This window comes from Gorilla gorilla, chromosome 5 (assembly GCF_029281585.2).
Source record: "Gorilla gorilla gorilla isolate KB3781 chromosome 5, NHGRI_mGorGor1-v2.1_pri, whole genome shotgun sequence".
NCBI classification, from domain to species: domain Eukaryota; kingdom Metazoa; phylum Chordata; class Mammalia; order Primates; family Hominidae; genus Gorilla; species Gorilla gorilla.
In genome coordinates this window covers 50,084,417-50,105,934 of record NC_073229.2, presented here as the reverse complement: position 1 = coordinate 50,105,934, position 21,518 = coordinate 50,084,417, and the positions used below count along the sequence as shown (strand labels likewise).

General features: G+C 44.0%; 1 protein-coding gene across 1 annotated transcript; it reads left to right on the top strand.

Annotated features, from left to right (window-relative positions):
* The first annotated feature begins 6,018 nt into the window (after positions 1–6,018).
* Positions 6,019–20,294, top strand: LOC101132303 (HLA class II histocompatibility antigen, DR beta 3 chain). The gene is made up of 6 exons (XM_031012520.2): positions 6,019–7,353; positions 15,032–15,301; positions 17,586–17,867; positions 18,552–18,662; positions 19,138–19,161; positions 19,961–20,294. The coding sequence occupies exons 1-6, from the start codon at positions 7,254–7,256 to the stop codon at positions 19,972–19,974; spliced, it is 801 nt and encodes a 266-aa protein (XP_030868380.1). The 5' UTR covers positions 6,019–7,253; the 3' UTR covers positions 19,975–20,294.
* Positions 20,295–21,518: the final 1,224 nt, after the last annotated feature.

The following is a 21,518-nucleotide window of genomic DNA, read 5'->3' as shown; positions in this document are numbered from 1 at the left end:
GCAATAGCTCACTGTTTTTCTAATATTTTCTTCTCATCTTAATGCCGTATCCTGCCACTGCTCTCATTACTCAGTTTTTCCACCCAAATACATATGTCCAAATATATGATGGTTTCAGTAATAAGTCAGACTGTTCTCCTGGTAATAAAACAGGCATCCAAGGCTTTTTCTAAAGGAACAGGCAATGTCAATCTGCAGTGTCTAATCTCATTCCTCTTTAAGTCTGGAATGAGCAATGCTGATACGTAAATCTTGTAATATTTGTGGGTCTTCTTCTCATTCTGCTCCACAGTCTACCCCCTATCTCCTCCTCTCCATCTGTCTCACCCATTCTCAGAGGCCAAACCCCAGGGTTTCAGATTCACTCTACTGAAGATACAGACATGTCATTGACTTGCAGGCTCAAGAACCAAAAACTGATTCTGAATCTATTGCCCAGTAGAGATCTCCCAACAAACAAACCCTGCTTTAGTGTTGCCCTGCTGAGGACTAGACCACAGCAACAGAATTGCCTGCACATGCTCAGAAAGAGACCAACCCAATGAGCCTGGATATTTCTAATTAATTCTATTACTAAGAAGTGCACGAATCTTCCATTCTTGTCTAACTTGGAAGAAAGAATTCAGCCAAGAGATGCATAGGAAGGGTCGAGTAGCAGAGTTTATTGAAGCAAGATAAAGTACATTCCTAGAGAGGAATGGAAAACAGTTCTGGGCTGTTCCAGCTGGAAAAACAGTAGTAGCAGTGTTTATTTAAAGAGAAAGTATGCTCCGAAAGAGGAGACAGAGTGGGCTGCTCAAAAGGAGGACCCAGCAGCAGTCAGCGCTGAAGGGCTCTCTTTATGAGAATCTCAGATGATTATTCATGAAGGGGCCTGAGGGGGTGTCACTTGCAAACATGTTTCAGGAGGACTCTTTGGGTGTGCATGCTCTGTCTTGTACTTGCTACTACGCATGTTGCATGTCTCAGTATTAAAAATCTCCACCCAGAGCTGTGTTTTTTACTTTTATAGTAAGCAAAAGGCTATTCTAGGTAAGTTATTGGAGGAGTGCACAATTTCATCAGTGGCCAAAGTCCCTGCCATGGCTATTTCTGGCCAGGGCCTGATAAGTCCCCTCCAGGGCTGGAGAAGCCCAACCACAAGGCCGGATGTAGCCAGTGTAGCCATTGTCCTTTTTACTATTAGTGCACAGTGCTGATTATCAATGGGCAATGACTCTAAGACTTCTTTTCCCAGGGGCTCCCTTGCCTGCTCATTTCTGACTATCTGCCTACTCTAATGATAACAGACCTTATATGATACATTCGACATTCAGACTATTCAGGATGAAGGGATCACACAAATCCTGCATCTCCCCTCACTGCAAATAACCAGTTCAAACACCAGAAAATTCATCCAGAAGCCATCAAAATAGTATAGTATTTCAGAAAAATTACTATTTGAAGAAACTTGAAGCAATAAGTACATGAAAAATGTCCCCATAGAATGTTCAGAAAATTCTACAGTAGAGAAAGAATTCTATGCAGTATATTCCAGAAGTATTTCATGAAGATAATAAAATCATGGGAACAAGTTTTGAAAATGCCCCCATTAACCCTATTTCATTATGTTATTGATAAACAATTACTTTTCTTTGCCACCTGTAATACTTCATTCTTACATTGCCGTAAGAAAATACCTGAGACTGGGTATTTTATAAAGAGAAAGGGGCCAGGCGTGGTGGCTCACATCTGTAATCCCAGCACTTCAGGAGGCCGAGGCAGGCAGGTCACGAGGTCAAGAGATCGAGACCATCCTGGACAACAAGGTGAAATCCCAGCTCTACTAAAAATACAAAAGAGGCCGGGCGCGGTGGCTCACACTTGTAATCCCAGAACTTTGGGAGGCCGAGACAGGTGGATTACCTGAGGTTGGGGGTTCAAGACCAGCCTGACCAACATGCAGAAACCCTGTCTCTACTGGAAATACAAAATTAACCGGGCATGGTGGTGCATGCCTATAATCCCAGCTACTTGGGAAGCTGAGGCAGGAGAATCACTTGAACCTGGGAGGAAGAGGTTGTGGTGAGCTGAGATCGCACCATTGCACTCCAGTCTGGGCAACAAGAGCGAAACTTGGTCTCAAAAAAAAAAATACAAAAAAAAATTTAGCTGGGTATGGTGGCACGCACCTGTATTCCCAGCTACTCGGGAGGCTGAGGCAGGAGAATCACTTGAACTCGGGAGGCAGAGGTTGCAGCGAGCCGAGATCACACCACTGCACTCCAGCCTGGCAACAGAGCAAGACTCCATCTAAAAAAAAAAAAAATTTCTTCTTTTTTTTTTTCTCTTTTTTCTTTTCTTTTCTTTTTTTTTTTTTTTTTTTTTTGATATGGAATCTTGTTCCGTTGCCAGGCTGGAGTGCAGTGGTGCAATCTTGGCTCACTACAACCTCTGCCTCCTGCGTTCAAGCGAGTCTCCTACCTCAGCCTCCCAAGTAACTGGGACTGCAGGTACATGCCACAATGCCTGGCTAATTTTTTTTCTAGGTTTCGCTCTTGTTGCCAAGCCTGGAGTGCAATGGCGCAATCTTGGCTCACCACAACGTCTGCCTCCCTGGTTCAAGCAATTCTCCTGCCTCAGCCTCCCGAATAGCTGGGATTACAGGCATGCGCCACCATGCCTGGCTGATTTTTGTATTTTTTTTAGTAGAGACGGGATTTCTCCATGCTGGTCAGGCTGGTCTCAAACTCCCAACCTCAGGTGATCTGCCCGCCTTGGCCTCCCAAAGTGCTGGGATTACAGGCGTAAGCCACCACACCCAGCCCCAGCTAATTTTTGTATATTTAGTAGAGACGGGGTTTCACCGTGTTAGCCAGGAGGGTCTCAATCTCCTGACCTCATAATCCACCCGCCTAGGTCTCCAAAGTGCTGGGATTACAGGCATGAGCCACTGTGCCTGGCAGGAAAAAGGTTTAATTGACTCACAGTTCTGTATGGATGGGAAGGCCTCAGGAAACTTACCATCATGGCGAAAGAGGAAGGGGGCCATCTTATATGGCAGCAGGCGAGAGAGAATGTACCCACAGGAGGAACTGTCAAACACTTATAAAAACCATCAGATCTCGTGAGAACTCACTCACTATCACAAGAACGGCATGGGGGAAACGGCCCCCATGATCTAATCACCTCCCACCAGGTCCCACACTGGACATGTGGAGATTATGGGGGTTACAATTTAAGATGAGATTTGGTGGGGGAAACAGAGCCAGACTAACCATATAACTGTTATGGGATCATTGGGGTGTTGCTTTCTTGCCAGAATCCTGTGGCTGGTAATGCCTGTGCCTGAGTTTTACCCGGGCCAGTTGGGCTCATTCCACCCTCTTTTCCTGGCATGCAGTGCTCAGCTCACACTACCGGCCTGGACCCTACACCTGCCAAGGGTGAGTCAGGTGGCGAGGGATGTGTGAGCAACTGAGCGTGGGGTCCAGCCACTGTGCAAAGCCAGGCATGTCGGCTGTGCAGGGCAGGCAGCTCTAGGTGCTGCCATGGGTGTCAGCTCCCTGTGAGGCTGCAGCTGGACCAGGCACACAACAAGCAGCTTCCACAGCTGGCACTGGGGAACAACGTGGCACCTGGAAGCTTGGAGACCCCAGGAACCACAGGCCCCAAAAAGTGAGTTACAGCCCTGGCTCAGTGAGCTCCCAGGTTTGGGCTCCCTGAAGAGCCACAGCTCTTCCCTCCTTCTCTTTGCCCACGACATGGTGAGCAATGGGCATGTTTCAGCCGTGTTTGTGTTACAGCTTTTTTAGCCTCACCATTTGGCAGATCCCCAGTTCTCGTCCTGAGTCCAGGAAGAATGAGGTATGCAGACAAGTGGAGGGTGAACAGGACAAAGAGGAGCTTTATTAAGCCATAGAACAGCTCAGAGACCTGCAGTGGGCAGCTCCTCTCCATAGCCAGGTTGTCCTGACACCTGTTCAGCTCTCAGCAGAGAGGGTAGCTCCTCTCCACAGCTGAACATCCTATTCTCTCCTCAGCTCTCAGCAGAGAGGAGACCCTGGGGAGGGCAACTCCTCTCTGCAACAGGTCATCTCTCATCTCCCTGTCCTCTCTCCATCCTCTGCTCAAGTCGGCCTGAGTCCAGGGCTTTTACGGACCTCAGAGGGGAGGAAGTGCACATCATGGGCAGCCATAGGGCAGGCCCAGAAAAGGCACAAGTTCCAACTGCTGCCAGCAGGACTGGCAGCCCAGCCTGGTGATCAGGGCCTCACCAGGGACCTGCCTCTTTCTACCCAGGAAGCTGTTTGCCTCCCACCGCTATCCATGGCAACCAGGCTGCTCATGCCAAGGGGCACCTGTAGGCCACACCAGTTTCCCTCAGCCCATCTTCCCTCAGCTTCCCCATCGCTGAGGTAGCAGGAGACTGGTATGTCAATGCTGCCCTGAGTGTGCACACACCTGACCAGGCTGTGACAGCACCGGGACTGGGCCCAACTCCACTTTGAGATCAGAGTGGGAGCTGGGAAAGACCAAGGGAGAGGCCAGGCAGTGGGAGCAGACACCCCGGAATCTGCAGGGACACGGAGGCCTTCTCGGCCTTCAGGGCGTGGAGCACAGAGAGGCCTGGATCCTGCTGCAGGAGGGTGGGTCTCCCACCCAATCCGTGGAGCCCGCAGGTAGCCCCTGTCACACCTCGCAGCCTGGGGTGGGCAGCTCCACTCGCTGGGCCCAGGCCGGCATCTGGGACAAACGTGATGTCTCTGCAAGATCTTCTCCTAGAACTCAGGGGTGCCCAGGGATCTCTCTCGCCTGGATAGGGCCGGGGAGGCATCTTGGGGAGCAGATAGCAGCAGGGCTTGGCCATGGGGAGCATCAGGCTCGGTGGCCACCCCTGAGAGCACAACCCTGGGCGGCCTCAGGCAGAGCCTCCTCCTGAGACCCAGGAACAGTGCTCCCTCGGCGGGGTGGGACAGTGGCCTTGCCGCTGGATGGGTCCCCAAAGTGGGGCAACTCCCACTTCTCACCCCAGACCCCTGAGGCATGGCCCCAGCTTCATGCCCTCCCCACAGCTATAGGATGAGAGCAGGAATGCAGGACTGGTGGAGGCTCCGGGCCTGGGGGCGGGTCCTGCTGGCTGCTCAAGGGTTGGGGCAGCACAGTTGGCTGCCTAAGGGACTCAAGGCACAGGGGACATGGGGCACAGGGGTCCCACCATGGCCACTGCTCCCACAATCATTCCTGCCACCACCGCTTGCGACTTACTGCTGCAACTAGCCACTCTGGACAGCTCGCCACTGCCATCATCACCACCCTTTTATCCTAAAATGCTAAGGTGAACCTTAGATGGCTTTCCTAGATTACCATTAGTTTCTTTTTTTCACAATTTCTTTCTTCTTTTCTTTTTTCTTTCTTTGTGTGTGTGTGTGTGTGTGTGTTTTTTTGACAGGATCTTCCTCTTGTCGATGATGATGAGGGGATTCTTTTGAAGGAACTAGAATTGCTACACAGTATCTTTCTCAAATTATGTAATGCTACCATTCATTAAAAGAAGTAGTCTTATTGCTATGCACACCCATAAATTACAGGGATATAAATAATTTTAATACAAGGAACATTATTCTCAGAAATAGAATGTGAAGGAGTATGATATAGTGGCTGAGCCTGAGGGGTATATAATTTGGTTCACTCTATAGTGTACTTTTTACTAGCTTTGTATCTTTGCAAAAGTTGTTTTATCTCCATCTTTTTATCCTCTCCACCTGTGAGCATGAAAAGGGTGTTCATTTTGCTGAGCTGATGTGAGAATTAAATAAAAATATGAAGTATACAAAGCCCTTAGTACAATTCTGAGTACAAAGTAAAATGCTCATTTTTATGGCAGCATGATGAGAATCCTGCCCCTGGAAACACTAAGGCACATAACGAATGAGTGCCTATCAGAACTGTGGTAGGGTGTGAATTAATGCAGAACTTTATATGTATAGTCGTACTTTAAAGTCCATTCTGAATCTTAGATGTTTCATTTATAATAATATAAAGCATAATAATTATCTAAATGTAGAATTATACGTTTAAAATTATACGATTACATCAACTGATGTAATTCAGTTTTTCCCTAGGGTTCTCTTTCCTGAACATTCTGTAACATATTAGTTAGTAAAGTCTTCTTACATCTTCCATTACGATAAAACAAAAGAAGCATAATAGTAAAGGGCCATAGCCTCAATCAAATGAGGAAATCCTAATGGGAACCAAGAATGAGGGATTGAACACTCTTCACATAAAATATTAATTATTTTAAAACAGAGTTGTTCTCTCAATAGCTGACGTTGAGTCTTTGATCGATCTCTCAGACCCCTGAATACTTGGATTGCACAGTTGACCTTATCACATTGTTAAGGCACCTTCAGACCCTCCATTGCACATAGGTGGCCCCTGCAAACCCCTTGCCTGTGTGTGTTTTGGAGGTGCCACTAAACTTAAGGGCAGAATCAGGAGACACATTTGAAAAAAACCTTTTACTCAGATTAAATTATTAAAAACTTTCAATTTCCTTTAACTTATTAGAGACATCCCTACCTGTAAAGAGGTGCAGATTACTCTCTCTAGTCAACAGCTGTCATTCTGTCATATCATCAGATACCCGGGGCTGCTGCTCCTTGAGGTGTCCAGAGAATCACAGCATTTTCCAGTATTGAAAGACCTGAAAGATCGCAGTGCCTTCGTATCAACTGTGAGACATGAAGTAATTTTCCCAAATCTATGACATTAAGATATGGTGCAATAAGGACTAGATTACAGGTCTCCGGATTTACAACCATGTTCCCTCCATCTCCTTTACTCCTAAACACACTCACACACTCACTTCTGCAAACAGTTGTCTTGTCAAGTGGGAAATGAATGCTCTTACAAGGCTCAAACTTGTGAACACATCACTGTCCAGCACAGAGCTGGCTCACAATAGGGACCCAATTAAAGTGTTTTACATGCAACTGGATCAAGCCTTTCAAGTACTAATTTAAAACAATCCTTTAAAGAAGAAAATTATTTCAGAAGAGGACCTTCATACTGCATCTCTGACCAACGACCAATGATGCTATTGAACTCAGATGCTGATTGGTTCTCCAACACGAGATTACCCAATCCAGGAGCAAGAAAATCAGTAACTTCCTCCCTATAATTTGGAATGTGGGTGGAGGGGGGTCATAGTTCTCCCTGAGTGAGACTTGTCTGCTCCTCTGGCCCCTGGTCCTGTCCTGTTCTCCAGCATGGTGTGTCTGAAGCTCCCTGGAGGTTCCTGCATGGCAGCGCTGACAGTGACACTGATGGTGCTGAGCTCCCCACTGGCTTTGGCTGGGGACACCCGACGTAAGTGCACATTGCGTGTGCTGAGCTACTATGGGGTGGGGAAAATAGGGAATTTTGTTAATATCATGCCCAGGCCATGTCTCTTACAAAATTGTGACATTTTCTTCAGAGATTGCCCATCTTTATCATGGGATCCCAAATTATTTCCACCACAAAAGGAGCTTGGCTCCTTGCCCTCTCCATGAGACCATGTAAGGGGCCTCCATACAGGTCACTTCTTTTTCAAATCTCCACCAATAAAACCTTTGTGTCACATGTCCTCAAGGTCTTTAGAGGATTTAGAAATAAGGATGCTAAAATAAATTCCCCATACAGCACTTCCCTCTATTATGTCGACTTATGTCAGACAAAAGGAAGTTTTTACTGAAAGTTTTGTGGGAGTCAAAGGAATTCAAAGGGTGTCTCCTAGACGATCCTTTATTATGTCCGCCACAGGACCTGTGGTGTTGGCCCCTCTTCCTTATACGTGAGGATGGACCCAGTGGTCTCCCCATTATCTCCTTTCTTTTCTTTCTGAACTCCAATGTTTATAAAGCCTGTATCCCTGTAGTGTATGTAGGTTCTCTGACAGAAGTTGTACTTTGTGCTCTTTCTTTCTTACGGGGAAAAAATCCCTGGAACTGAAGCTGAGATCGTTAGTACTTGGAGTCACCTTACAGGTACAGAGCACTTATGAGGTATTCTTTGGTGCCTAAAGAACTTAAGGCATCCTCTGAAAAACTGGCCCAAGTTCGTATTTATTATGAATCTTTTTAACCTTTCTATACTTGTTTCTCCTACATCTCCTACATGCTCTAACTAGACATGACAGAAGAGATTTAACTAACATAGTATAAATTATATGAAATTCTATTTTTGTAAATCAAAAATAATCAAATATCAAAAATTTAATAATGTTCAAACTATATACTCTGTGTGGAGTTACCGAGACAATGTGAACATTGTTCACATCCCATAGGGCTGAAAGTCAATGAGCGAGTCCTGGGAACTCATTGTCTTACTGGGGTCTTGTCCTAAATTTCCTAGGTTGACCCATCATACCCTCAGCTTTCCTTAATTAGCCATGTCTGCTTACCTCTTCCTCCAGTTTCTCTCTATTTTTCCCCAGCTATGTTGTCATCATTTCCAGAAATCTCTAAAGCTTGCACAGATCCTTAGCACAATGAGATCCATTGAAAGAGATAATATTTTTCTTTTTGAGATAGGGCCTGGCTCTGTCACCCAGGCTGTAGCTCAGTGGTGCGAACGAGGCTCACTGCAACCTCTGCCTCCCATGCTCAAGCAATCCTCCCTCCTCAGGCTCCAGAGTAGCTGGGAATACAGGCAGGCAACCACGCCCAGCTAATTTTTGTAATTTTGGTAGAGATGAGATTTTGCCATATTGCCCAGGCTGGTCTTAAACTGCTGGACTCAAGCAATCCTCCTGCCTTAGCCTCCCAACATGCTAGGATTATAGATGTGAGCCACTGTGCCCAGGCAAAAGAGATGACTCTTAATAAAAAGATTTCCTTTTTCTTAAATCACTGTTTCTTTATCTGTGAATTCTTCTTCCAACTAGAAGGAGGAGAAAGAAGTTTGCCTGTATTTCTCACCGGGAGGAGAAGGGGTCTAGTGTGACATCAAAATGAAAGAGTGCTGGAACCTGAGCCCCTTCTTGCTTTCCAGGATCCCCACAGTGATCAGTTCCCATACCCTGGTTTATTTGTGTAAACCACACTTATTTTTCTCAGCAGCTACTGTGTACTGGGCTCCATTCTAGGTTCAAATCATTCTATTTGATTAAGATAGAGAGGGTCCTGACTCTCATGGAAGTTACACAAGAGTAGAGGAGACAGACACTAACCCAATAAGCATTTAACAAAGAAGAAAATGTTAGAGAGTCATAGTGCACTGAAGAAAAGACATCAGGTGTGTGTTGAAAGAGAGAAATGGATTCACCTACTTTAGTTTGTATGTTTAGGGAGCTGTACCTGAGAAAGTGATATTCAGCTGAGACAACAAAATAAGTAGACAGTCGTAAGATCGAACGGACGAAAGTTCCAGGGAGACTGAATTGAGGGAAAGCACTGATGTGGGAAATTATGTGGAGGGAGAGAAAGAAGGCTAGAAGGGCTGACATATAGAAAGCAAGGAAATGGAGAGGCAGAAGATGAGGTAGGATACAGAGAGGAAATCAGGAGCCTCATCATTATAGGCTCTGATGTCCATGGTAAAAAATTTGAATTTTATTTTATTTTTATTTATTTTTAAATTTTATTTATTTATTTATTTTGAGATGGAGTTTCATTCTTGTTGCCCAGGCTGGAGTGCCATGGCGCAATCTCGGCTCACTGCAACCTCCACCTCCCGGGTTCAAATGATTCTCCTGCCTCAGCTTCCCAAGTAACTGGGATTACAGGCACCCACCACCATACCTGGCTAATTTTTTTGTATTTTCAGTATAGATGGGGTATCACCATGTTGACCAGGCTGGTCTTGAACTCCTGACCTCAGATAATCTGTCTGCCTTGGCCTCCCAAAGTGCTGGGATTACAGGCGTGAGCCACCTCGCCCGGACTGAATTTTATTTAAATAGATATGAGAAGCTGCTGTATGGTTACAAGGAGAGTCAATTTATATTCAACTTTTGTGTGTGTGTGTGATGGAGTCTCACTCTGTTGCCCAGGCTAGATTGCAGTGGCACAATCTCGGCTCACTGCAACCTCCACCTCCCGGGTTCAAGAAATTATCCTGCCTCAGCCTCCTGAGTAGCTGGGACCACAGGTGCATGCCACCACAGTCGGCTACTTTTTGTATTTTTAGTAGGGATGGGGTTTCACCGTGTTAGCCAGGATGGTCTCGATCTCCTGACCTTGTGATCCACCCGCCTCGGCCTCCCAAAGTGCTGGGATTACAGGCATGAGCCACTGCGCCCAGCTTATATTCAATTATTAAAATTAACTCTAGCTACTCTGTGGGGATTGGATTGTTGGGGTTCACCAGTGGTTAGGAAGACTATTTAGGATCACAGCAGGGAATTCTTCAGGGAAAACAGGCTTGTGGCTTCATGGAGTGCATTAGTGATAAAGACGGTGAAAAAGATCAAGTGGACAGACTTGGCATGTATTTTTGCCTAGCTTGTTAATGAATTACTGTAAAGGGAGTGGAACAATCAAGTTTATTCCTGAGGATTTTGTTTTGACAAATAAGTTGGTGGTAGTTTTGTTTATTGAGATAGAAAAAACTATGGGAGGAAATGATTTGAAGTGGATGGTTGGAAATAAAAGTTTTGTTTAAATTTGAGATGATTTATTGACATTTATGTAGAGCAATCAGAAGGTCAGTGGCATTTAAGAGACTCATGGTGAGGCTAGGGCTTCAGATATTTATGTTGGCGGCATCAATATGTGTAGTGTGTTAAATTCTAGGGAGTGGAAGAGGATACATAGGGAGACGGATTGTGTGGAGAAAAAAGAAGAGGGCACAGGCCAGGAAAGGGGGCTGAGACAGAGCCCAGGGATGTTGGAGAAAAACCAAGAGAACATAATGCGTGTAAGTCAAGGAAAATATATTTTTTTCAAGGAGAAGGGAGAGGCCAATTGTGGTGAGTACCACTAAGCGGAGGGGGAAGTGAGAACTTGACAGAGAAGCAAGTGCTAGGTTTGCTGGAGTTGATATTTGCAGTCAGTGGAGTATCCAGGGAGGAAACTGGATTGGACCATTTGAAGAGCGAACAGAAGGGAGGACGAGGTTAAGGTTGACTGTTTTGAGTAGAACTTCGGGAAGGACTGTGCTCTGGGTTCAGGGAGCCCACTGAATCTAAAGGAAAAGGCTAGAGAAGCTGAAGAGACGGAGGAGGACCTGTGAATCAGAGATGCTCAGTCATTAGCAAGGAAATACTGGAGAGCCCCTGTTGTGCAGTGGTGACTACTCATGCAAAGGGTCACACGGCCAATATTCAACACAGCCAGTATTTCACACAGCCAATATTTATTAGTGACATAGAATATACCAGTTATTACTCTAGGTCATGAGAATGGTGATAAATAAAATGAATCCGCTCGCCATCAGTATATGCCATGTAACAGTTTGCAGTGACTGTGTACCAGGCCTGTGAATTTCTGTATGCAATTTCAATAATGATCCTGCTGTATCTGTGGTACTTAAAAACATACACATCTCTGGAATCTAAAATTGAGGGATTATAAGTAAAACCCAGTATTAGAAATTTAGTGCTGGAAATCAGATCGCAGTTTAAATCTGAGCATATAGAAAGTCCCTTTCTTCTATGTCAGCAGATGCCTTTTATGTGAGGTTTAGGTATACTGCATTATTAGACATAAACCAGTGTTTCTGCCCTGTGTTTTCAGAATGACAATTCTTTATGAAACTCATAGAAGAACAGAAGACAATTGCAAAATCATGATGAAGATACTAATTGCTTTAGAATTAAGGAATACAAAAAATAATGTGAGCTACAGTTATAGGGATCATAAAAGTTAAAATGGGAATGTATTTGAGTGTTTATTATGTGATCAGTGCTAAGAAGAGTCATTATTTAATTTGACACTTAACAGTAATCCTGTGAGGATTATGCTATTATTAAATGCATTTGATACATTACAAAAAGGCTTATGGTTGGTAAACATCGACCCAAGGTCACCTTTTTATTCAGGTTTTCTGATTGTAGAGTTTGAGAGTTTTTCCATCATTAGTGAGTAGTGACTATATTGTGTCTGAATTATTGACAGAATTTCTGATATTCATATGTACCAGGTTGTTTCTTCGAGTGGGGACAGAGATGTAAGGGCTGCTAGTTCCAATGTATAGGAGAAACTTTTAATCATTTTGCATTTATCATTTTAAAAGTTCAGTATGTCTATAATGGTCATGTGTTGACAAACACAAGGAAGTATTAAATCACTCCTTCTTCTGAGGTTTGACTAGCAAATTGGGCAAGAGTTACCAAATAAAATACATGTTCCTAGTTAAATCTGAATTTCAGATACACGACCATAATTTATTGGAAATCCAAATTTAATTGGGCACCCTCTGGTTTTATTTGTCAAATCTGTCAACCCTAAGTGAGACACATGGACATGGATTACAGTGCTAGCCATGCAAGCCACAGTGACAACAACTTCACACATGTTTACATTTTAACTTTCTCTCTGTAAAGAAAGTGCTTAGATAATTTAGGGATAAAAAGATAGCCATTGTTTGATCCAGGGTGGACACCTCTCTGCCATCGTTTCTAAAGGGCAAAGGGAGATTTCTGCAGGTCTTGCTCACAGTCTGGGGACCTGCTCATGTTTTGAAACTGTCTGTATCAGAATGTCATTTTCTTGGTTTCTCCCTTTCTGAGGGGACTTGACTACAAAACCAAGAGTTCTGCCTCTGGCCAAGGCTGGAAATGTGATGCCTGCTAGTATTGTTGGGAGTGGGAGACTGAGAGAAATGAGTTAGTTGGGGCATTTAGCGGGAATAAAATAGCTGTGGTTGTGATTCATTACTATAGATAATTAGTGGACCAGTGGCGGAGAAATTAAGAAAAAAGATGATGTGAACGATAAATGATATGATTAGTGACTGCTTGGTAAGGCAAGGAAATCATTAAATCTTGGTTCTCATCAAGTTCATTTTCTGAAAAGATAGCACTGCATTGGGACCAGAATTCTACGAAACATTCTTTTTACGTAGGACCAAGATTTTCAAGAAATATTTTTCAATACAATTCTCAGCTGCTCCATAACTAATAGTAGCTTGTTCAACACAGATTTTTTCAGATGGTTCACACCTGTAGTTCTTACCCAGGGATAGTTCACCACCCCTCCCTTCCCTCCCATCATCCTTGGGGAACAGTGACAATGTTTGGAACAATTTTTGGTTGTCACAACAGGGGTTTCTTCTGATATTTAATGAGTAGAAGCCAGGGACACTGCTAGAGAACCTACAATGTTCAGAACAGCCTCCGCCATCAACAAAGAATTATCTGGTCCAAAATGTCAATAGTGCTGAGGCTGAGAGCACTGGTTCACACTGTGCTCTTTCTGAAAATTCTACACTCACATCTGTTATACACTCACCACACAGTTCAGTTTTTGTAGTTTATTTTTGCTTGTTCCATTATAAAAAATTAGACAGTTGCATAAATTCAACCACTTTCTTGTTGAATCCATTTAGTCAATGCAAGCTCAATATTTTCATATTTAGTTTTTGCCTTATGCAATATTTTTCAACATTTTCGTGAGTTGTTGGTCATCACCATCTCTATTAACTTTCAACAACTTGCTCTGGTAAGTCACAAATAGTGATGCTGCTGAAATTATTTCTCACTAACATGCCTCAGATTTCTGTAGTGATTCTACATTTTATATTATTCACAATGTAAAATGCTTCTATGTACTCATTTCACTTTTACCCAAGGATTATTTTTAAGTTATTTTTGTCGTTTTCACACTTCAAACATAAAGACAAAAACATCAAAAATATATACTGTGTTTTACATATGTGTCTATTTTCACACATATATGTATGTATGTTTATATGTATGGAAACTACAGAAGCACATGTCGCCAATAAGAGCTCTGAGACACCTTTGACCACTTACCCTTATCAGATGAGATTTGCCAAATGAGTTGTGGAAACAAGTTTTTTAAACTGAATTTCTGAGCTTTGTGAATTTAGAAATGCAAAGGAAAGTTTGTGGACATTTACAGGGATCATGGTTTTACTGTCCTTTAAACTCTTCGATACTTTACCATTGTCTTACTATAAATCCAAAATCCTAACGCCACCCACGAGGCTTTCAATACCTGGCTTCTTGTGATTTCTCCAGGCTAATCTTTTACCCTCCTTCCCCTCAGCCTCTCTGCTTTAGTGAACTTTCTCCTAGTTTTTTGAAGAAGTTCATCAATTCAAGCTTTTGTACATGGGATTTCCTAAACCTGAAATGTGCCTCCCGTTTTGTCCAAACAGACACGGGCTCCACTCTGCCCCCTGGCTCACACCTGCTTAACCTGTCAAGTCACATCTGAACCGTCACTCTTCAGAGGGTCCTTCTCTGGCACCCTAATGTAATTGAGATCATCCTATTATTCTCTGCTCTAGAACTTCCCACTTCCGAGATTTCTCATTCCTGTCTAACCTCTTGTGTGTTTGGTTTTTGGCCATCGCTTTCACTGCTCTTTAAGCTCCCGCAGCGGAGTGGAGAGGTCTGTTTTCCCTTGTTTGGATTCCTAGAGGCAGCGCAGGCCAGGCACAAGGTCATCACTAAGAAAGTGTTCACAGGATGAACGCGGTGGGTGCTGTTTAAGGAACCGGTAAACATGTGGGATGAGAGAAGGAGCAGAGAGTGTTTTTGGGGTGGAGGCTCCTAGGAGGAGGCGGGGCGGGCTGCGGTGCTGGGCGGATCCTCCTCCAGCTCCTGCTTGGAGGTCTCCAGAACAAGCTGGAGGCAGGGAGGGGGTCCCAAAAGCCTGGGGATGAGAAGGGGTTTTCCTGCATAGTCCCCCAGGCCCCCGTTCGCCTCAGGAAAACGGAGGATGAGCTCCTGGGCTGCTGGTGGTGGGCGTTGCGGGTGGGGCCGGTTAAGGTTCCCAGTGCCCGCACCCGGCCCAGGGGGCCCCGGATGGCGGCGTCGCTGTCAGTGTCTTCTCAGGAGGCCGCCCGTGTGACTGGATCCTTCGTGTACCCGCAGCACGTTTCTTGGAGCTGCGTAAGTCTGAGTGTCATTTCTTCAATGGGACGGAGCTGGTGCGGTACCTGGACAGATACTTCCATAACCAAGAGGAGTTCGTGCGCTTCGACAGCGACGTGGGGGAGTACCGGGCGGTGACGGAGCTGGGGCGGCCTGTCGCCGAGTACTGGAACAGCCAGAAGGACCTCCTGGAGCAGAAGCGGGGCCGGGTGGACAATTACTGCAGACACAACTACGGGGTTGTGGAGAGCTTCACAGTGCAGCGGCGAGGTGAGCATGGCGGGGGGCGGGGCCTGGGTCCCTGTGAGCTGGAAATCTGAGAGTGTGTGTGTGTGTATGTGTGTGTGAGAGAGAGGGAGAGAGAGAGAGAGAGAGGAAGAGAGAGACAGAGAGAGGGAGCGCGCCATCTGTGAGCATTTAGAATCCTCTCAATCCCGAGCAAGCAGTTCTGAAGGCACAGGTGTGTGTGTAGAGTGTGGATTTGTCTGTGTCTGTGTGCCTGTTGTGGGAGGGGAAGCAGGAGGGGGCTGCTTCTTATCCTTGGAGACTTCTGTGGAGAGGTGACAAGGGAGGTGGCTGCGGGCAGCTGGAGAGAGAGGAGACCTTGATTGTCCTGGGTCCTTAGAGATGCAGGGAAGGAAAGTGTAAGGTGTGTGTGGTTGGGGTGAAGGTTTAGGGGAGGAGAGCTGAGGGGTAAGGAAGGTTTGGGATAATGTGAGGAGGCCGGTTCCAGACTGTCCCTGACACACACCCTTCATGTAATCTCTGAAATAAAAGTGCGTGCTGTTTGTTTGTAAAAGCATTAGATTAAGTTCTAGGGGAATTGAGTAGACCTCTAAGGCACCTCTGAAACTTCTTTAGGTATAAATTTCTTGCTAGTTTTTTGTTTTTCTAGTGTGTATATTTTTACATAGTAGAAATGACAGTGAAACTAACTTTTGAATTAAAGTTTTAACACAGTTACTGTATTATTATAATGCTAATAGTTTTCTAGTAGTTACATATTATTCTTTTATATATAATAGTTGTGACACAACTTAGGGATCACTTTCCCCTTTGTTGACCTTTATTATGACATTCACCAAAAGTTGAAAATGTATGTTTCTGGTTAATTTTTAATTTATATTTTTTCATTTGAAAAAATGTGGAGAGGTCTGTTTTTCATTCAAAAGAGTTCTTTTGAATTATTTTGACCGATTTATTGGTCAATTTTAATAACTGCTCTAAGAATTCCCTATTTTATTTGGTAGGTAATGGACAATGATCTACTGCCTAATATCTCTAGGGCTTAGTATTTTTCTCAGTGACTTTGTGGGTTCTTTGTACTGTAAGATTATTAACACTTTATTGATATTTGATTCAGCATTTGCTCCAGTTTGTGGTTTGTATGTTGATTTTGAAAATTCTTTTCCATGTTAAGAATTTGAACATTTTTATTTAATAAAATGTATTGCAAAAATGTTATTAATGATTTACAATCCATCTTAAATCTGCCATTTTGTGGTATTTTTGTCTCTACGTTTCTCCTTACTTCTAAAAACATTGTATTTATTGAGAGTATGCTAATGTCGGGGATTTTCCTGGGCATAAGCACCACAAGTAATGAGTTCCAGACCCTGCCTTAATCCAAATGTGATTCTGGAAAGAAAAATCATTTTACAATTGGCCTGATAATAATTCTGCTTGTGTTGCACGGGGGATACATTGAGCAGCTGAATGATAATATAAGAACTTTCAAAACTAAAATGACGCTCCTAAATCCTTCTGTCTGCTTTAGGACTCATGCTTTTCTAGGAACGTAAAAATTTGGAGAATCATTTCTGTCTGTCCCACCTTCCCAGGGGCAGAACCATTTCTGTGGTGTTCTAAGGTGTGAGTGCATGGCAGTAGTATTCCTAAAAATTCATACTCGGTTTTCTCATGTACCCAACTCTGTCCCTTTGTCTATGTACATTGCTTTAAATCATATTTTTCTGTCACGGTGTACAAGGATGATAAATAGGTGCCAAGTGGAGCATCCAAGTGTGATGAGCCCCCTTACGGTGGAATGGAGTGAGAAGCTTTCTGATCTCATAAATTGAAGGCTATCTTCAGTCATTATGTATTTTACGTAAATTAATCCTCATATAACCCCAAGAGGTAAATTAGTATAATTATCCTTCATTGGGGGTGACAAAGTTGAGACACAGAAGAATCAACTCTTCCAGGATCAACCAGTAAAAGGCAGACCTTGGATTTGAACCATGCAACCTGGCTCAGATATCAGTTTTAATTACTACACTCTGTACTTTAAAAAATTTGTAAACACTTTGACAATGCATGCCAATTTCAAGTTATGAAGAAGCAAACGCAATTTTTCACATCTCTCAAATCTAATGGGTCCTCACTATCAAGATTAAACTCCAGGCTGATGACACTGTAAGGCCACATGGCCAGCTGTGCTGGAGGCCTGGTCAAGGTCAGAGCCTGGGTTTGCAGAGAAGCAGACAAACAGCCAAACCAGGAGAATTACTCTGTCTTCCTGACTCATTCCCTCTACCTTTTTTTCTACTAGTCCATCCTCAGGTGACTGTGTATCCTGCAAAGACTCAGCCCCTGCAGCACCACAACCTCCTGGTCTGCTCTGTGAGTGGTTTCTATCCAGGCAGCATTGAAGTCAGGTGGTTCCAGAACGGCCAGGAAGAGAAGGCTGGGGTGGTGTCCACGGGCCTGATCCAGAATGGAGACTGGACCTTCCAGACCCTGGTGATGCTAGAAACAGTTCCTCGGAGTGGAGAGGTTTATACCTGCCAAGTGGAGCACCCAAGCGTAACGAGCCCTCTCACAGTGGAATGGAGTGAGCAGCTTTCTGATTTCATACATTTCTCACCCACCAAGAAGGGGACTGTGCTAATCCCTGAGTGTCAGGTTTCTCCTCTGCCACATCCTATTTTCATTTGCTCCATGTTCTCATCTCCATCAGCAGAGGTCACTGGGGATAGCCCTGTAACAGTGTGTAGAAACACCTGTACCCCCTGCGGAATCAGTCATGCTTTTTTTTTTTTTGAACCTCCCCATGATGTCACAGGTCAGGGTCACCCGCTCTCCCCAAGCTCCAGGCCCTGATTCTGGGTCTGAGACTGAGTTTCTGGTGCTGCTGCTCTGAGTTACTTGTTTTGATCTGGGAAGAGGGGAAGCGTAGGGGCCTACATGACATGAGGGGAGTCCAATCTCAGCTCTACCTTTTATTAGCTCTGTCACTCTAGACAAACTACTTAGCTTCATTGAGTCTCAGGCTTTCTGTTGATCAGATGTTGAACGCTTGCCTTACATCAATGCTGTAATATTTGAATGAGTTTGATGTCTGAACCTTGTAACTGTTCAGTGTGATTTGAAATCCTTTTTTTCTCCCGAAATGGCTAGTTATTTTAGTTCTTGTGGGGCAGCCTTCTTCCCCATTTTCAAAGCTCTGAATCTTAGAGTCTCAATTAAAGAGGTTCAATTTGGAATAAACATCACTAAACCTGGCTTCCTCTCTCAGGAGCACGGTCTGAATCTGCACAGAGCAAGATGCTGAGTGGAGTCGGGGGCTTTGTGCTGGGCCTGCTCTTCCTTGGGGCCGGGCTGTTCATCTACTTCAGGAGTCAGAAAGGTAAGGAGTCTTTGGTAGCTGGCTCTCTCCATGGGCTTTTCTGGAGGAGGAACTATGGCTTTGCTGAGGTTAGTTCTCAGTATATGAGTGGCCCTGAATAAAGCCTTTCTTTCCCCAAACGGCTCTAATGTCCTGCTAATCCAGAAATCATCAGTGCATGGTTACTATGTGAAAGCATAATAGCTTGTGGCCTGCAGAGACAAGAGGAAGGTTAACAAGTAGGGGTCCTTTGGTTTGAGATCTTGGAGCAAATTAAGGAAGAGCCACTAAAGTTAATGGAATTACACTGGATCCTGTGACAGACACTTCATGCTTCATGGGTCACATGGTCTGTTTCTGATCCTCTCTGCCCTGGTTGGTGTGGGTTTTGGTGTTAGAGAACTCTCCGGTGGGAGATCTGGGACTGGGATATTGTGTTGGAGGACAGATTTGCTTCAATATCTTTTAAGTGTATATCTTTTCCTCTTTTTCCCAGGACACTCTGGACTTCAGCCAACAGGTAATACCTTTTAATCCTCTTTTAGACACAGATTCAGTTTCTCTAGTGAGAGGTGAAGCCAGCTGGACTTCTGGGTTGGGTGGGGACTTGGAGAACTTTTCTGTCTCACAAGAGGTTTCTAAATGCACCAATGAGTGCTCTGTAAAAACACACCAATGAGTGCTCTGTAAAAATTGACACTGTGTGGCTCGCTAGATGTTTGTAAGATGGACCAATCAGCACTCTGTAAAATGGACCAATCCACACTCTGTAAAATGGACCAATCAGCACTCTTTAAAATGGACCAATCAGCAGGATACGGGCGGGGACAAATAAGGGAATAAAAGCTGGTCACCCTAGCCAGCACCGGCAACCTGCTTAGGTCCTTTTCTATGCTGTGGAAGGTCTGTTCTTTCACTCTTCACAATAAATCTTGTGCTCACTCTTTGGGTCCGTGCCACCTTTAAGAGCTATAACACTCACTGCAAGGGTCTGTGGCTTCACTCTTGAAGTCAGCCAGACCCTGAACCCACCAGAAGGAACAAACTCAGGACACACTAGAATGATGGTAGAGGTGATAAGGCATGAGACAGAAATAATAGGAAAGACTTTGGATCCAAATTTCTGATCAGGCAATTTACACCAAAACTCCTCCTCTCCATTTAGAAAAGGCCTGTGCTCTGCAGGACTATTGGCTCTGGGAGACTCAGGAACTTATTTTTCTTCTTCCTGCAGTGTTCTCATCTGAGTCCTTCAAAGAGGGAGAAAGAAACGTTAGTAGAGCCAGGTTGAAAACAACACTCTCCTCTGTCTTTTGCAGGATTCCTGAGCTGAAGTGCAGATGACAATTTAAGGAAGAATCTTCTGCCCCAGCTTTGCAGGATGAAAAGCTTTCCCTCCTGGCTGTTATTCTTCCACGAGAGAGGACTTTCTCAGGACCGGGTTGCTACTGGTTCAGCAACTGCAGAAAATGTCCTCCCTTGTGGCTTCCTCAGCTCCTGCCCTTGGCCTGAAGTCCCAGCATTGATGGCAGCGCCTCATCTTCAACTTTTGTGCTCCCCTTTGCCTAAACCCTATGGCCTCCCGTGCATCTGTACTCACCCTGTACCACAAACACATTACATTATTAAATGTTTCTCAAAGATGGAGTTAAATATCATCTGGTCCATTTGGCTCCAAAGACAAAAAATGAAAAGAAAAGAAAAAGGGAAGATTATTTCCCAACAGAATAATGATTTTCACGTGTGTGTCATGAGTATGTGAGGTAATGTATATGTTAAATACCATGATTTAGACATTCCACACTATAGGCATATAACAAAACTTCATGCTTCCACATAAATATGCTATACAATTTTTACTTGTCAATTAAAAAAGTAATGCTAACATTTAAAAAGGCAGTGCATAAAAACTGAGAACAGCTTATAACAACTGAAACAAACTTGGCAAACCAGATGAGAAACCAGCCAGCAAGTCAATCAGAACTCTTCACCCCATGTACAATATTTTGTATTTATAACTGTAAATTAGTGTATAGTGTTTCACTCCAGAGACTTCAATAATATAGTGTTATCAAAGGACTTGTACAGATTTCAGAGAAAGACACATTTAGAAGACGGAGAATGGAGTCTCCATTATGTTCTATCTGAGAGTCAGTATGAAATGTCAAATATAAAAGTACATAATTCAGAGGTCTATTTCAAAGTAATAATCATTTGAGCATAATTTCTCCACTGACAGAGACGACTGTTATTTTATTTTCAATCAAAAGTTTTTATGCATATTTTATTTTTAGTTATATGTTACTTGTACATAAGTAGCAGTACAAGTACATATAAATCCTGTAAGAGTATAAATCCTATAGAAATATATTAAGCTGATAATTATGTCTGTTCTGTTTGATCACAGAGATGCAACAAAGAGGCCTCATTTCCTAAGTTGAGGAAATGATTTTCTCATTTTTTATGAGACTCGTGGTGTGGAATTACAAGGTAGAACCAAAATGTGTGGAATGAATATTTCAATGAAGATGCCTTCTGCTGCTAATAACAGGAAATTACATCTAGTGGGCTTTATTTTTCTTTAACCCATCATCTCACATAGCTGATAGATCCAAGACTGGGCGTCTTCAGGGTTGCTCAACTCAGCAGGCCAGTGGCATCACCAGCAATCCTGGAACTTCATAGCTCATCTCTCTATCACACACAGTATCTCAGCTTTCCTGAGATGGTAGGGTGACCGCTGCAGCAGCTTTAGGTTTGTTATTCATTCACAACAACTCCCAGAGGCAGGAAAAGGATACTTCTTTCTCCTGTGTGCCTTTAGAAGGAGCAACTAAACTGTTTCCAGAGTGTTCCCAGTACCCACTTTCTCATGCA